The sequence below is a fragment of the Phascolarctos cinereus genome, unplaced genomic scaffold, assembly GCF_003287225.1.
Source record: "Phascolarctos cinereus isolate Bilbo 61053 unplaced genomic scaffold, phaCin_HiC Scaffold_9;HRSCAF=440, whole genome shotgun sequence".
Taxonomy (NCBI): Eukaryota; Metazoa; Chordata; class Mammalia; order Diprotodontia; family Phascolarctidae; genus Phascolarctos; species Phascolarctos cinereus.
This window is the reverse complement of record NW_027556402.1, coordinates 274,411-291,848: the sequence shown is the minus strand read 5'-3', so window position 1 is coordinate 291,848 and position 17,438 is coordinate 274,411. Positions and strand designations below refer to the sequence as shown.

General features: G+C 52.5%; 1 protein-coding gene across 3 annotated transcripts in view; it reads left to right on the top strand.

Moving 5' to 3' along the window:
• The window catches only part of DLC1 (DLC1 Rho GTPase activating protein), a 212,951-nt gene that overhangs the window by 182,004 nt on the left and 13,509 nt on the right, over window positions 1–17,438 (top strand). For all 3 annotated transcript variants that reach the window (XM_020979611.2, XM_020979610.2, XM_020979612.2), the window contains 6 exons: window positions 5,334–5,397; window positions 7,139–8,508; window positions 9,545–9,712; window positions 14,144–14,303; window positions 14,416–14,614; window positions 14,944–15,157. In XM_020979611.2, coding sequence (XP_020835270.1) covers window positions 5,334–5,397; window positions 7,139–8,508; window positions 9,545–9,712; window positions 14,144–14,303; window positions 14,416–14,614; window positions 14,944–15,157 — 2,175 coding nt within the window. The remainder of the gene's footprint in view (window positions 1–5,333; window positions 5,398–7,138; window positions 8,509–9,544; window positions 9,713–14,143; window positions 14,304–14,415; window positions 14,615–14,943; window positions 15,158–17,438) is intronic.

Here is a 17,438-nt window from a genome sequence, read left to right as displayed (position 1 = left end):
GTTTGTATGGATCCCAGGCTGTTTCCTGCCCGATGACATTCAGGGGCCAGAAAAGTCTCTCCCCCCTCCCAAACCAAGGACTTGTATAGAGGTCACCTCGATTCGCTCACACCTGTTCTAAAACTTGGGTTGCTTCTGCCACTCAGAGCAAGAGGCCTCTTTCCTGAAAAGGGCTGGGGTAGAGCATTTCCTTAGTTCCATTAATTGGGGGCAGGGGTGGGCTGGGGAGGGGGATGCCCCTCTCAAAGAGGCTTAGTGTTCTGCCACTGAGGGGTCGGGGCCAGGAGGAAAGAGCTCTGGAATGGGGACTAGATCAGGGTGAATTCCCCCCCCCGCCGCCATGAGGTACAGTGGGAAGACTAGCTCTGCAGTCTGAGGGGGTGTCCCACCTTTACACCTCAGGAAAGGCCCTCCACCTTCCTGGGCCTCGGTTTCCTCACCTGTAAAATGTGGGAGTTGGCCCCGATGGCCTCTGACGTCACTTCCAGATTTACATCTAGGGCCTTGTGGCCTTCAAAGTGAGAATTCTCGGGAGGAAAACAGAGATACAGTGAAAATATGCCTCCCCACCCCCATTGATCTTCAGCTGAGGCCGGGTTCTCCACCCACCTAATTTGGGAAGAAAGTATGGCATGACTTCCCTCGGGATGAGGCCTCCTGGGGCCCAACACGGCAGGTGCCTGGGCCCAGGAGGAAGCTGCCCATGGCTCCCGCCCCAGGAGGTCAGAAGGGACAGACTTGGCCGCTGTCAGCCGAGGCTTCCACAGATGGCCAAGGGAGACTGAGGAAGGGCCATCGGGGCCATGGCTCTGCTCTGAGGCCTTCTGTGTAGGCCTCGGGGGGGGGGGTCATCTTCGCTCTTTACAGAAGCAGGCTTGTGCTACAAGGGAGAGCCCTCTGCAGGAGAGGCAAGGTGGCATGGTGGAGAGAAGTCAAAAAGACCGTGTTCAAGTCCTGTGGTAGCCCTTAGTAGCTATGTGACCCTGGCCAAGTCATTTTCTCCGCCTCAGGGACCGGTTCTGTCCCTGTTCCCTCCCGCTCTAAGGCACCATCAATCTCTCCATGGCCCAGTCCAATGGCCTTCCTCCTTCTCCTAGTTCCCTCAGCAGCCTTTGACTTTGCCCATCAAGCTCTTCTCTCCAGGACCTCTACCAATGGATGTCTCCCAGACATCTTAGCTGTGGTGTGTCCTTCCCCCATGCTTTCCCCTCCTCTGACCCTGCCTGCTCCCGTGTTCTCGCTATGCACCTGCCCAAGCTGCCCCGATGCCCGTGGCGGGGTGAAGAGCCCCACCCCCTCTTTGTTCGTGGCGCTTCCACCTCAAGTGGGGCTCAGACACTTTGGACAATGGCTTACTTCCCTTTCCGTCGTATTTCGTGGTGCTTTTCCTGCCCATTTAGTTTGGGCGGGTGGAGGAATGGTGTCTCCAGGGGGCGTCTTAGGGGAAGGGACAGCTGGGGCCTCCCTGATGCCCCGTTTCTAGCACCATTGAGCTCCTGGTTATTTCCGATTTCTGCGCCCCCTCGCTCCTACACAGTTGTTGGCTGCTGCCTCCCCATCAGCCTGTGAATTCTCCTTCGGGGCAGAGACTGTCTTTTGTGTCATAGGATCCTCAGATCTTAGCACTTCATAAATGCTTGTTCACTGACTGACTGACTGACTGACTGACTAATGACTGGTCAGTCTTGAAGGGCTGGATCTAATAACAGTTCAATGGGGAGAAGTACGGAACTTTGCCCTTAGGACCAAAGAAATCTGCTCTACACATGTTCAGGAAGCAGGAGGTGTGTGCTTACAAAAAAAGATTGGGGCTTGTAGGTGGCCAGCACGTGATACACCAACCATGCCTCGTGAGAGGCAGTGGAGCAGAGTGGTTAGAAGCCCAGCTTTGGCCTCTGGGAGGGCAGAAGCTGTGGTCCTGCCTCAGTCACTTATCATTTCTGTGACCTTGGGCAAATGATATAACTGCTCTCAGCCTCAGTTTCCTCATCTGTAAATGGGATAGTCTGGGGACCCTGGCAGTGCCCCAAATGTGTTAGGGATACATTCATATTATGGATTTCTAGTGGAGGAGAACCCAGGCAGCTCCTGCTTTTTCATTGTAGCAACATCTGGTTTTGTAGCATCATCCTAGGAAGCCATTAGTGCCAGGTTTGACGTCCCCCCGTTGGAGGCAGGGGCCAAGAGGGGACTAAGGTAGCCTTAGCCACAGAGCTTGGGTGGGAGGCAAGAGTCAAGGCCAGCTCTTCAGACCATGATGCCAGGCAGCCTCTTGGGAACTTTATTGGTGGGCAGTTGGGGTGAGGGAGGTTGCTGTAAGGAAATCTCTCTACCCTATAGATTGGCATCTTTCTGACAGTCGATGGTCTTGGAGATTTGCCAGGGGCGCTGACATTCCCAGGATGACACATTGAGAATGGGCCGGAGTGGTCCTTCTGACGCTGAAGCCAGCTCCCCTTCCATGTTGATGTGGCCCTTCTCACTCTCTAGATCACCCATGTCCTATTTTCCAACATTTTTGGCTTCTGTGAAGTTAGCATAAACCCCCTAAATTGTAGGGCTTTTTTTTAATTGGGCCAACTGTCAGAGACAGAGAAGGTCTAGCTTTGGAAGAGGTTTTACAAATCTCCTTGGAAGAAAACAGAACAATTTGGGGTCATTGAAAATCCTGCCTTTAGAAACGTTTTATCAGGAATAAGCAGGGGTGCTGGTCTCCTTTCTCTGGGACAATTATCCTATTTCTGGGGCTTTGGGCCTCTTCACTTTCCCAGACCCTTGGAGGCTTCCTTCATCTAACCAGCCTCAGCTTCTCTCATGGAAAAGGAGGGCATTGGAATAAGGTCCCTCCCAGCTCTCTATAAAACCTCTATCTTGTGTTTTCAGATCAGCCTCCTATAGGACCCTCCCCCACCCCCTTACACAGCACACTAACCCTTATTTTAAAAAAGGGTGTGAGGAGGAAGAGACAAGCTCATTAAAACTCACCAAGGTGTCAGCATAAAGAAAGACCCCCTAGTTTGATTCTACTTTTTTTTTATGGTGTGACTTCATGTTTTCATCATTTTGAGCTTATTGTGAAATGTGGTACAGGTTGTGGGTCTAAACCTAATTTCTGCCAAAATGCTTTCCATCTTGAAATCTTCAGCCATTGTAGATGATGACACCCGTTTCCTACAACTAATGGTGTTCTCAGGTTTATTCACCGTGGGGCTGAGGATCTTCCCCTATGCAGCTGTTCCATTTCTTAACCAGCACCAAATGATGTCAGGGGTGGCTCGTTAGAGCCCCGTTCGAGGCCTAGAAAACCAACTCTGACTCTGATTAACAGTGGCAGAGAACTCTGCAGGAGGCCCGAGGTCGGGGGCCGGGACACCGCTCACCCTCCAAGCCAGCCTTGCACCCCAGGCTTGCTCTGTGAAATGAAGCCAAGATAGAGCCTCGCTGTTGCTTGTTATAGAATTTCCCAAACCAGCTACGTGGACTTGAGGCCCAAAGCAAGTGCCATCCGGGCACCCTGGCAATTTCCGTGATGATTTCAGTGAGGCCAGGGCTGCTAGCAGGGTTTCCTAGGAGAAATGTTCTCTTTTGTCTTGATTCTCTCCCTTCCCTAGGTCCCCTCCCCCTTCCCCCCACTCCATCTCTTTTTCTAAAGAAGATTCTTTATGGAGCACACTCTGGGTTATCTGCCACGACTGCCTGGGGCTGCCTTCTGTAAACAGGATGCGACCCAGGGAGCCTTTAATCTGTCCGGGCCAGGAAGACTTATCGGTCAGGCCCCAATGTGTTTTACCCTGAAACATCAAAGGAGGCCCATGGCCAGCCTACAGCCTAACCCAGGTATTCTTGTGTGCATTAACAGCCCAGGCCTATAAATAATGGCCAGGCCAGGATGGCAGAGAGCGGCAGACTCACAAGTGGGGTCATCTGGAAGCCATTAGGGGGAAGCGGGGCCTGCAGGCCTGGATCGTTAACAGGGACCAGGCCATTTTAGTCAGGATGCTGTCAGGAGTTGACTCATTAACGGCCTGTTACTGTGTTCCATTCTGTGGGCTTTTATCTGGGGATTTTGTTTTCAAGAAAATTAAGTTAACATTGGCCCCCAGAGTCAGGAGGAGCAGGGGTATCCAAGGGACCCTGGAGTCTCTGCAAGCATCCTTTAAAAAACAGTCTGTTAAGCTTTGTTTGGAGTCACAAGTAGACCCTAGGGGGGCAGCTAGAGCACCAGCCCTGAAGTCAGGAGGACCTGAGTTCGAATGTGACCTCAGATACATAACATTCATAGCTGTGTGACCCTGGGCAAGGCACTTAACCTTGTGGCTTTGTTCAAGCAGTCATCAGAGAGCCAGGCATTTCCCACAATGACATAAGAATGCTGGGGAGCTGGCTCTGTTTGTCCTCTTGCGATGCTCATCCACCTGCATGGACCACACATCACTGTCCCCTCCGGAAGGGGTCTCTCATTGCAAGGCTCCCACACTGGGAGGGGGCGTCTCAGGCCCACTGCTCCTGGTGGTGGCTTTCTTCCAGGAGCCATCCATGCATTTCCATTCCTCCTCTCTTCTTGGGTGGGCTTTAGGAGCATGGCGTTGGGGGGGAGGGGCACACCATCGGCCTCAGTTTCCCAGCTACTCTCTGCTCATAAGCCAGTGGGACATCATGGGCAGCTGCATCAGCCCTCCAAAACAGATCTGTTCCACGTCACTGAGCTACTAAAATGGGAAGTGGGTAGGGCCTTATAGACCAGTCTGAGTGTCGTATAGACAGCGGAGGACCACAGTGTGTAAGGCGGCTCACCCATGGAGCTATTTGTGGCCATTTGTCAAAGAATGCATGAAAAAACACTTTTCAGGTACCAAGTAGTGTGCTGAACACCAAGGCCACACAAAAACCCCCCAACCAGACAGTCCCTGTCCTCAAGACCCCAGGGTCCTTGGGGCAAACTGGCCAAGGAAAGAGGTGGTCATTCCGCTACTTCATCTCCACTGATTGCGCCTTCCCTTTCCGATGCAGAGCCAGCTGAGGGGGCTAGGGGGCTTGGGTGGTGCCTGCTGTGACAGTGACTTTGGCAGCCCCGGGTCAAAGGCATCCCTTCAGTAGCAGAGCCTGTATTCCATGTTCCTTCTCATTGGAGATGACCACATTCTCCTTGTCGAGGAGCACCGAGGGGCATGAGGCACAGGGTGCCCCTGGCACAAGGGCATTCTCCTGTCCCCACAGGACATGCCCTTTGCAGGAATCATCCTGGATCCCCTGTGCTGCCTCGGGGTTGGCTGGTGGGGGGAGCCGCCTGGCACTGCCCTGCTTTGCTGAACACGCATGTTTTCGCTCTGCAGGCGCTTGAACACGTTAAATAAGTGTGCAGTAATGAAGCTGGAGATCAGCCCCCACAGGAAGCGGGTAAGGACATTGATGGCCCCGTGGGCGCGCATGTTCTGCCACAGCAGCTCACTGCCGCCAAGGTGCCCCAGCGGGCTGACGTCCCGAGTTCTGGGGGGAGGGAGCTAGGGCAAGGGGCACCCAAGGGGGCTGGATAGCAAGCAGTAATAGCCTGGCCTTCTTCTGTCCATGTGTAGCAAGAGAGGCTGGGTAACGTGCAAGGGACAAATGTCATGCCTGGAGAGACTGAGCTGTTCTAGCCAAGAGCGGTCCCCAAAGCTGCAGGAGTGCTAGAGGCAGAGGCAGAGGGCCTGGGTCCTACCCTGGTGCTACCACTTCCCTTCTGGGGGAGAGCCTCCCTCACTCTCCTCTTAACCAGTGGCCTCTGAGGCCCCTCCCAGCCTTGAGCCTCAGTTTCCTCATCTGTAAAATGATTAGGTTGTACCAGCCGGCCTCTAGGGTTCTTCTCAGCACTAGATCTGTGAGGCCCAGGATGGACATGGTGGTATTTTCTCAAGTTTGGGAAGGGAGAGGCAGTTTATAAGGCAGAGGAGAGTGCAGGGCAGCCCCTGTCACAAGGGCATTCTCCTGTCCCCGCGGGACATGCCTTTTTCAGGAATCATCTTGGATCCCCTGCCTTGCCCTGGGTCACCTCTCACACACACACACACACACTCTCTCTCTCTTTCTCTTTCACACATACACACACGTGCACATACTCTGTCTTACACACATGCACACACATACTCTCACACACGTGTGTGCACACACACTCTTACATACACATACTCTCATGTATATACACATACACATGCTCTCTCTCTTACACACATGCACACACATACTCTCACGCACATGCACTCACACATATGTATGCACACTCTTATACAAAGTCTCATGTATACACATACTCACACACTTACACATGCACACACACACATACTCTCTCATGCACATATACTCACATACACACACTCACATGCATGCACACACACACTCTTACATTCACATACTCTCATGTATATACACTCACACTCTCACACACACACATGCACATGCACATACTCACACACACATACTCTCTCATGTACATATACTTACATTCACACATACGTATACACATACTCTCATGTATATATGCTTTCATATATGCTCACACATACATGCACACATTCACACACTCTTACATACACATACTCTCATGTATATACACACTTACATACACATACACACATATTCTCATGCACATATACTCACATACACACACTCACACGTGCATGCACACACACACTTTTACGCATACTGTCATGTATACACACATACACACGCTCTCTCTTTCATATATGCTCATACATGCATGCACACATACACTCACACACACTCTTACATACACATACTCATGTATACATGCACTCACACACACACACATGCACACACACACATGCACTCTCTCTCTCTTTCTCCCTCTCTCACTCTCTCTCTCTGTCAGTCTTCCCTCTACCACTGGCTTCAGCTGGACGTTGCCTCCAGGCCAAGACTTCCCTTGACCTCAGGGGTCTCCACTGTGACCCCCTGAGCAGCAGCTCTGGGCTCCTAGCGGCTGACCCAGTCTGTGCCACTTGGTACGATGGCTCCCTGGGATTGAGAAGAGCCTTTCTGTTTTGGTTTTGTACGTACACACTTGCCTGCATCTTACTCTCTGCCTCATGACAGGTCTCGTCAGTGGCCATGATGTGGCTTACCCCTTTTTCTGTCTTTCCAGAGCGAGGACTCGGATGAGGATGAGCCGTGCGCTATCAGCAGCAAGTGGACATTCCAGAGGGACAGCAAGAGATGGTCCAGGATGGATGAGTTTGACGTCTTCCCTCCCACGCCCGGCCTGACTGCCGGGGCACTAGGGAACCAGGCCCTCGCCAGTACTGCTAGTCGAGAAAGCCTGCTGACCAACCTGAGCGAGGGCCAGGAGCTGGCCTCCATCCGCAGTCTCAGCAGCACCAGCAGCCTCCCAACTGAGCCTGGCATGCCCCGGGCAAACTCTGTGGTGAGTGTCTGCTCCTCAGGTCCCCGGGAGGACGGTTCCCTGCCCTCCCCCACAGAGCTGCCGAGCGTCAGCACCAAAGCCCAGGGGCAGCTGGCCAAGGCCAAGCCAAGAGGCCTGCTCAAGAGGATGGAGAGTCTGAAGCTCCGGCGTTCCCACACTGGCAGGCCCAAGGCAGCCCCCCCAAAGCTGGGCCTGGTCATCAGTGGCCCCGTCCTGCAGGAGGGGGCGGTCCAGGAGAAGCTGAGGCATCTGCACTGTGTGGAGATCTCCAGCCTGGGTAGTGGCCACTTTGGGGTCCCCAGTGTCCACAAGAGAACCGTCTCCAACTCCACCCAGACCAGCAGCAGCAGCAGCAGCAGCCAGTCAGAGAGCGGCAGCACCGTCAGCACCCCAAGCCCCGTGACCCGGACCCGCAGCCTCAGCACCTGCAAGAAGAGGGGTGGCATGTACCTGGAAGGCTTCGACCCCTTTGACCAGGTGGCCTTCAACAGCGTCCTCGAGCAGAACTATAGGAACCGTGACAGTTGCCCAGAGGACACGATATTCTACATTCCTGAGGACCACAAGCCGGGCACCTTCCCCAAGGCCCTCTCCAATGGCCGCTTCCCTCCCCTGGGTAACGAAGGCTCTGCAGCCAACTGGAGGGCGGGGAGCTTCCACAGCCAAGGCCGAGAGGATGCCAAGGGGCTGCGGCGGCGCAATTCCTCCTGCTCCATGAGCAGCCGCCTCAGCGTCTATGACAACGTGCCCGGCTCCAGCCTGTACTCCAGCTCCGCGGACCTCGCTGACCTCGAGCAGGAGGACATCTTCCCCGAGCTGGACCATATCTTGTACCATGTGAAAGGAATGCAGAGGATTGTCAACCAGTGGTCAGAGAAGTTCTCTGACGAGGGGGACTCTGATTCTGCACTGGACTCGGTCTCCCCCTGCCCGTCTTCCCCAAAGCAGACCCACCTCCAGGGCGACAATGACCGCACCTCACCCAGTGACCTCGACAGCGTGGGCAACTCTCTGAATGAGCCCGAAGAGCCCTTGGACATCCAGGAAAGGAGGGACTCTGGCGTGGGTGCATCACTGACCCGCTCCAACAGGTGAGAAGTCTGCCTTCCTCCACACAGGGAGGGCTCTGGGCTCTCACCAAACAGGTATGGGTGGGGGACAAAGGGAGCCAGAGAAATAGGTGCCTGGCACCCGGCTACTTCCTTCTGAGAATAAGGAGCCAAAAAGAAGACACAGGACCCAAAGGCAGGAAGATCTGTGTTCAAATCTCATCTCAGACACTGATTTGCTGTGTGACCTGAGCCAGTAACTTAGCCTCTCTGTGCCTCAGTTTCCCCATATGTCATTGAGGGGATGGATGGGATGGCCTTTAAGGTCCTTTCCAGCTTTAGACCTTGGAACCTGCCATTCAATTCCCAGGAAGGCACCAGGCCTGTAAATCCTAACCTCCCCTAGGATGAGATAATCTTTTGTGTGTGTGTGTGAGGCAATTCAGGTTAAGTGACTTGCCCAAGGTCACATAGCTACTAAGTGTCAAGTATCTGAGACTGGATTTGAACTCAGGTCCTCCTGACTCCAAGGTCAGAGCTCTAATCACCGCACCACCTAGCTTCCCCTGGGATATTCTTCTTGCTGGCTCTGCCACTCAGAGATGCTCTCTCCACTGAGCTTTCCCCATGCCTTAGTCTAGTGGTGTCAAACTCAGAGAAGCAGAGTTCTGGGCCTTTCCCTGAGGAGGGCCTAGAGCTCAGCCTCTCTGTGCTGGGCTCAGAGACATGCCGCAAGTGCCCAGGTAGGGTAAGCCTGTGGAACTCAGGCTCTCTGGCAGAGGTGTAAGAAGCCCAGGGTCCCTCTACGTTGGCAACAAGGAGAGGACTTTATCAGTTCTTTGGAGGTGGGAGAGAGAGAACAAGTATGTTAATAATGCACGTTAAGGCAGCTAAGCTACACAGCAGATAGAACGTGGAGCCAAGAAGACATGGGTTTGAATCCTGCCTCAGACACTTCTTAGCTGTGGGAGCCTAGCTAGCACCGGTGAGCCAGTCCAGACAAAATGCTCTGCGAATGCTTAGTCATTGTTAACGTTATGATTAAGACTGACTCCTGATGGCCCCCTGCTTCATCCAGGCCCCGGCTAAGCTGGCAGAGCTCCCAGCGACCTAGCGCAAGCTCCACCGTGCCACAGATCAGCTGCCAGTCTGTGGCTCAGATGAACTTGCTGCAGAAGTATTCACTCCTCAAGCTGACGGCCTTGCTGGAGAGGCACACACCATCCAACAAGCATGGCTTTAGCTGGTGAGTTCTGGGTCCCAGAGACCCAGCAGCTGACTGTGGGGAGGATGGGTGGCTTCAAGCCTCGAGCACTTGTACACAGCACCTGTGCTTACATTCCCCTGACAGGATGGGCACAGTTGTATGATTGTTCACAGAAGTCGGGAGAAAATCAAGTGAAGATTCCCCTAATGGGAAAGTCAATTAGATGATAAGTAGTAACTAGGCCTCTGCTATGGGCCAGGCATGGGCAGATGGTTACAAAAGCAAAACCACTGCTGTCCTCAGGGAGTTTACTTTCCCCTGGAGAATTACAATTAGATAAGTAAATACAAAGGAGGGGTTCAAAATAAAACAAAGGGGGAGTGGTACTAACTAACAGGGGGGAGAATGAGGAAAGGCATCAGGAAGGGAGCTATAGCTTCCAATAAGGAGACTATTGCAATTCTGTAGGACAGCCCCGGTAGAGGCACGGAGGTGGGAGAGGAAATGTCACAGTTTGGTTGGAGCAGGGTATGGGGAGAGAACATGGGTAGTCAGGATGGAGATAGAAAGTATATCATACTGCAAAAGGAGGAGAAATTTGGGTTTTATCTCAGAGGTCATGGGGAATCACCAAAGTGCCTTAAGCAAGGGAATGATCTGGTAGGGCCTGGACTTTAGGAATAGAGTCCCAAGTAGAATTTGTAGCAATCGTCCAGATGAGAAGGGTCTTGAGAAGGCCTGAATGAGGGTGACTGAAGGTGGAAGAGGGGAAAGGCTTAGCAGTTGATTGGATGGGATGGGGCAAGGGAAGAATGAAGGGTCAGGGGTGACTTTTAGATTGGAGGTGACTAGAAAGATGGATGGTGGTGGGCTTGATGGAAATAGCAGTGTTCAGAGGAGGCATGCAATTTGGGGGAGAGAGAGTTGTGAATAAGTTGAGTTTAAGATTCCTAGGGGGACGTGACAGTGGAGACATCGAGCAGGCAATGGGAGATATGGGCTACCAATGGGGATTTGGGAATCACTCATAGAGGTGATTGTTAAGAGCTGAGAAGATCATCAAGAAAGTGTAAAGAGAGAAAAAAGAGGGTCCTTCCTTGGGAATGAGCAGGAGTTAGCATGAGGGAAATGGATGAAGATCCAGCCAAGAAGCAGAGATGGAGTGGGCAGATGCATAGGGAAAAACCAGGAGAGAGGTCATTATGGCCAAGGAGGAAGAGAGACTAGCCATGATGAGCACAAGGTGGCCAACGACATCGAAAGCTGCAGAAAGCTCGAAGAATACGGCCCTTGGGGCAGCAGCTAAGAGATCATCGTGGCCTTGGAGAGGCCATTTCAGTTGCATGAGAGGGTTGAAACTGAAAAGGGATGGAGAGGCAGTGGGAGCTGAGATGAAGGCAGAAGAGCTCTGAATGGTAGCATTAGGGGACAGCAGGGTCATGGGAGGCTTTTCAAGGATGTGGGCAGTGGAAGAACGTATGTGTAGACAGCATGGATAGAGCTAAGGGACAAGAGAAGGTGGGTGAGAGTGGAGATGACAGAGAGCAGGATGAAGGGGGACTGGCTCCTGGGGAACAAAGGAAGGGGTGGCATTGTCAAGGAAAAGGACTTCTCCGTCCTCACAGGCTGAAGCAAAAGAGTCAAGAACAGCTGATAGTGGAGAGGAATAAAGTCAGTTGGCAAGCATTTATTAAGTGCCGTCTGCATGCCTAGTCCTCTGCTGAGCTCTGGCCAGACAAGGAGGCCTCCTTTTGCCCAGCACCATTCTAATGGCTCCCAGTGCTGGGTGGTGTTGATGGCCTTGTCTGTCCACAATGGCTGCAACGGGCAGCCGGGGTGAGTCTGAGCTTCATTAAACACCTGCTATGTGCAGTTCACTGGGCTTGGCAGTGAAGACGAAAGAAAGATTTCTAGCCTTTGCGCTTCAATCTACTCCTGGGGCTAAAACACATGCAGAGGTGGGTAGGATTGAAGTAGCTTGGGAAGATGCAGCGCCTAACTGGCTGCCATTCTCTCTGTGTGTGGCTAGTGAGTGAGTGTGTGTGTGTGTGTGTGTGAGAGAGAGAGAGAGAGAAGGAGAGAAGGAAAGATGGAGAAAGTGTATGTGACTGTGTGTATGTGTGTAAGTGAAAGTGTATGAGAGAGGAGAGAAAGAGAGTATGTGTGTGTGTGTGTATGTGTGAGAGACAAAGAGTGTTTGTATCTGGCTAGTGAGAGAGTGTGTGTGTATGTGTGAGAGACAAAGAGAGAGAGAAAGAGAGAGGGAAAAGGAGAGATGGAGAAAGTGTATGTGTCTGGCTAGTGAGAGAGTGTGTGTGTGTGTGTGTGTGTGTGTGTGTGTGTGTAGAAGCAGGGGGGGAAAGCCTTGGTCTGACTGCTAGAGCATAGATAGGCTCTCACGCTCTCCAGGGAAGGAGCAGGCCCTCCCCTCAGATGGCTAACCGTGCTGCAGCCCAGAGCGTGTTTCCTACTATGTGAGCAGAGAGAGGCCCGAGGGGAGGCATTGGAGTTGGGAAGGGCCTACTGCTCCTGGCCAGCCTCCTTACTTTATAGATGACAAAGCTAAGAACCAAAGGACTTTCGGGGGAGGTGGGGTGAGCAGCACGAGTCCTACCCCACTGTGTGTGGTAAAGCCAGGATTTGAACCCAGGCTACCGGAGGCTCCTTCTTTGGATGGCACACAAGGAATAGATTCAGAGAAGCCTCCATGGGCTTCAGAAGTAAGAGTATTGTATAGCCATAGGCCATTGCTGTCAACACAAGCCCCCTGGGGGCCGACTTTATGGGGCATCTTCCTTTGTTCTAAGCATTTAGTTGTCTCTAAAGATTTGGGGGTGAGGAGAAGATGGCCCCATTTTGGTGAAGGGGCCAGCTCCCTGTGGCTCCCTGGCCGGAGGGTGCCCTGCCTACTGTGGCACACCTGGGGCTTCTCTGCCACCTCTGGACTTGGGATTTGGAGCACATCCCCAGACATCAAAGAAAGCATCTCTTTCCACGGCTGTGCTGGTGGGAGCCTCAGGGCACACAGGAGCGTTTGTTCCAAATGACTGAAATAAGTAAGTCCTGGGCAGCCTCTCCCTGTGTGCCTGAGATACTCACTGGAGACCATCCCCTGCCTCCTGCATTCCGCCCCTGACGCCAGGCTGCCTCTCTCCCCTTACAAAGCGGTCATTGTGTGCCGTGGATCAGTAATGCTAGAGGCCATGCTCTATGGAAACCCACCTCTGGTGCCCCACAGCCAACCCTGAGCCCTGGAGAATTGGGATGGCCTGGGCAGGTCATGAAGGCTTATTGGTACTTTAATGGGGTCAACGTAGGGTACCCTAGAGCTCCAAAGAATGACATACTTTCGAATTCTTTCACTTAAAGGAAAAAGCCAGCCTTTCCCCTACCTCCCATTCATAACCCAATTTTAATGTGTCTCATTGAATTATGGGATCAGGAAAGTGTTCAAGGGGGTTGGAGAGAGGTATTCTCCCTTTCTTCTTACTGTTTCTCCTCCGTCTCACTCACTTTCCCACAGGGTCACAGGGCAGGCTTGCATATCTATTTGATGATCTTGAATGGATGACCCCAATTCCTCAATAGTCCCCAATTCAGAGGTATAGGCAGCCAAGGTGGACATCAAACGCATGACCCCCTTTCTCATTCTCAGGGGCCATGAGTGAGAGGACTCTGGGGTCAGTCAGCCTGGGGCCCTCCCCATTCTGCTGCCTCACAGGAGTGTGGGGAAAAGCCAAAGATGTAGTTGGTAATTTTAAAGATGTTCAATCATTTTTTTTCAGTTAATAAGCATTTTTTAAAAATTACTCTCTTCTTATTTCTCCCCCCGACCCCATACACATTGAGCAAATTTAAAGATGAATGAATCATTCCTTCAATGGTGCTGCAGGGTCTGGCAGAGCAGATTTCCGTTTTGGCCACATCCAAAGACATGTGAAGAGAGATGAGATATGAAAGGCGCCTTTCAAGCTCAGAAGTCCCATGTCAGTGACAGCTGTTATTATTGCTGTTACTGTGATGATGATGTTGAGTCAGAGCTGAGGGTCATAGAATTAAGCTTTGAATTCATCTAGTCCCTCATCATTTTATGGAGGAGGAAACAGAGGCCCACTACAGGGAAGAGACTTGATCAAGGCCACACATTAATGATAACCTGCATGTCTACACACATCATGGTCTTCAAAGCACTTTTCTCACAAACACCCTATGCAACATACACAGGTTGTATGCGTTTTATCTCCACTGTAGAGGTGGACAAACTGAGGGTCTGAGGGGAAGTGAGTAGCCCAGTGTCCCCAGCTGCTGAGTGATAAAGCTGGACCATGCCCGGGCTCTAGGACATTAGACCGAGTCCCAGTTCCCATCCCCTGCTCCCTCCCCATCCTGTACCTCTGCTTCCCCTACGTTGCCAGAGAGACTTGGGCCCTGGGGTAGTAAGCTCATCTTCCTCTTGTGCTCCCAACCCAGGGCAGTGCCCAAGTTCATGAAAAGGCTTAAGGTCCCAGACTACAAGGACCGAAGTGTGTTTGGGGTCCCGCTCTCCATCAACGTGCAGCGGACGGGTCAGCCGCTTCCCCAGAGCATCCAGCAGGCCATGGGCTACCTGCACAGCCAGTGCTTGGATCAGGTTTGTGCCATGTCACAGGGGTGGGGTGGGGGACCGCAAGGTGAACGTGTCCTCAGCGTGTCCTCACACCGCCTCCCTGGCTTCCCTCCCCGGCCATGCTGCCTGGGAACAGGTGGGGCTCTTCAGAAAGTCGGGCGTCAAGTCCAGGATCCAGGCTTTACGCCAGATGAATGAGAGCTCCATGGCGCATGTGAGCTACGACGGGCAGTCTGCGTACGATGTGGCCGACATGCTGAAGCAGTACTTCCGAGACCTTCCCGAGCCACTGATGACGAACAAGCTTTCGGAGACCTTCCTGCAGATATACCAGTGTGAGTGGACGGCCCTGAGCCCAGGGGCAGGCAGAGGGGTGCCATGGCCTCTGGTCTCAGGTCCGGCTGGGGGTGGGCATGGCCGGGGAGGACTGCTGCCCACCCAGGAACGGCAGGCTCTTTCACAGGGCCAAAGGGGTAAAGAGGAGGAAGGTGGGGGACTTTAGCTCAGGCCTTCCTACCTTCCTGATAAGGCAGGAGGCCACCTGGCTGCTCGGTCTCGTTTTCCGGGTTTTGTGACAATCCGTGGTTTTTCTTGTGCTGCCTCAGCCTGGGGAGAGTTGAAGCTTGCTTGGGACTGATGAGGGCTAAATGTTACTGTTGCACAGATGTGCCCAAGGAGCAGCGTCTCCAGGCCATCCAGGCTGCCGTCATGCTGCTGCCGGACGAGAACAGGGAGGTCCTTCAGACCCTGCTCTGTTTCCTCAGCGAGGTCACCGCTGCTGTGAAGGAAAACCAGATGACGCCCACCAACCTCGCTGTGTGCTTAGCGCCTTCCCTCTTCCACCTCAACACCCTTAAAAGGGAAAATTCTTCTCCCAGGTAGGTGGCATGGCCCGCCCCTCCCCTTCCTATTCCCTTGCTGCACGCACGCACACACACACACACACACACACACACACACACACACACACACACACAAAAACTATAGCACACTTTGCGTAGCTCAGGCTGTCCAGATGTCTCCACTCTTGGGTACAGTGCATGTCTTCCAGGGTTCAGTCATGGGTGAGTGTGGTGCGGACAGTCCGCAGCTAAGACTGTACTACTTACTGAGGCAGGCTTTGAACCTGGGGCTTCCTGACTCCTGGAGCCTCACTACCCGTTTTCATTCATGGCAATGCTCAAAGACCACAGACTCGGTTACAGAAGGCTTGTAAATCTTTGTGGATGGAAGGCAAGGACTCAGGCCTCTGGCATGACGGATGCCAGTGATTGCAAGACTTGCCTTAACCATCCAACACAAATGACCAGATGTGCAAAATAAGGAAAGAAGAACAGATACCAGGAGTTAGTATTGGGGCCCCTCGGCTGGCATTCTGTGACCTCTCTACATAGCTGGCATTCCATGGGTTCATTCTGCTGATCTCACTCCAGCTCACGCTGTCTAAGTCTTGACGGTTTCTGAATCACAGAGCGGGGAGAGGCTGCTGAAGCCCCTCTCCCAGAGGAAGGCTCCGGTCACATTGTTCGTCCAGCCTTAGCTAAAGGACCTGGGGTACAAGGGGGTGCTCCCCACCTTGGGCAGCCCGTCCTCCTCTGGGACAGCTCACAGCAAGGAAGTGACTTGTTCCTAACATCCAGCCTCAAGCCACTTCCTGCCACTGTTCCCCAGGCTGCCCTCGGAGGCTGAACAAGGCCATCCAGTCCCTCTTCCCAATGATGTCAGCATCAACGCCTTTATTCCTGGAAGCTCCGCCTCTCGATGCCGTCCAGAAATCACACCAAGCCTTATTCCCTCTTCCTTTAACTCTCCCCACTCCCCGAATTGGAACACAAAGGAAAGAAGAGAAAAAGAAAACTCTGGGATCCACTGTGAATCGCCCAAGGAGTCAGACCCTTACACTGGCCCATGCCAAAGCGCTTGTCTCCTTCTGTACCCCGAGGTCTGCACCTGCTCTCTCAGGGCATGGGGGCACCCTCACTGGCCCTCTGGAGCCACGTCATCCCTTCACGTTTCACCGCCGCATCACCCCGCGGACTCACTGAGTGTGCAGGCACCTAGCTCCCCTAGGACTTCTCCGACAGATTGTTCTCTTTCCCTTGAGAAATTGACTGTTTGAACCCATGCAGAACACTTGGCATTTGTCCCTTCATAAGTTCCTCTTATGAGATTCAGTTCATTGATCTAGGCCAGTGACTCACAAAGTGTGGTGGAGAGAGTCCAACCACCAGAGATGCTTTTGGGGATCCAGGAGCTCAAAGCATTTGTATGATAATATGAAGATCTTTTCTAGCATAAAAAAATGAATAGCTATGTGTAAGCAGAAGCTGTCTGGGGAGGATCTTCAATAATTTTAAGAGTGTAAAGTGGTCAGTGACACTTGGGAACCACTACTCCAGACTGTCAAGATCTTTTTAGACCCTAACTATATTCCACTGTGATAAGAGGCAGCCGCGAGGCACAGTGGATTGAGTTTTGGGCCAGGAGTCAGGAAGACCTGAGTTCAAATCCAGCCTTACTGGCAGTGTGAGGCTGGACCTGTCACTTCACTTCAGCTTTCCTCAGTTTCCTTCACTGTAAAATGGGGATAACAATAGCACTGACCTCCCAGGATTGCTGTGAGGATCAAATGAGGTAAACAGAGCCTGACATATAGTAGGTGCTTAATAAATGCTTGCTTCCTTCTTTCTTTCCCCTCCTCGGTTGGTGTCACCCTTGGATTTCATGAACACATCATCCAAGTCATTGATGAAAAAATTAAACAGCCCAGGGCCAATCATAGAGCCTCGGGACATTCCACTGAAGACTCCCAAAGACCACTTTCCTGTTGGACCATTCATGACTGCTCTGAGTGTGGCCATCTAAGCAGTTCTGAATTCATTTAATTGCATTATCATGTAGGCCACACTTCCCCATCTTCTCCAAAAGAACAGTCTGAGATGCTTTGAATGAATCCAGGTAGGCAGTGTTACATTCATCTCTCTTGTTTACTAACCCTGTCAGAAAAGAAAGACAAGGTTAGTCTGGTGTGGACTGAAGCTGGCCTGGCTCTTTGGAGTCACTGCTTCCCTTTCTAAATCTTCACCTGCCGTCTCTCCAAGTACCCATTCTAGAATTTCCCAGGACTTGACGTGACACTTAGTGGCCTATCATTTTGAG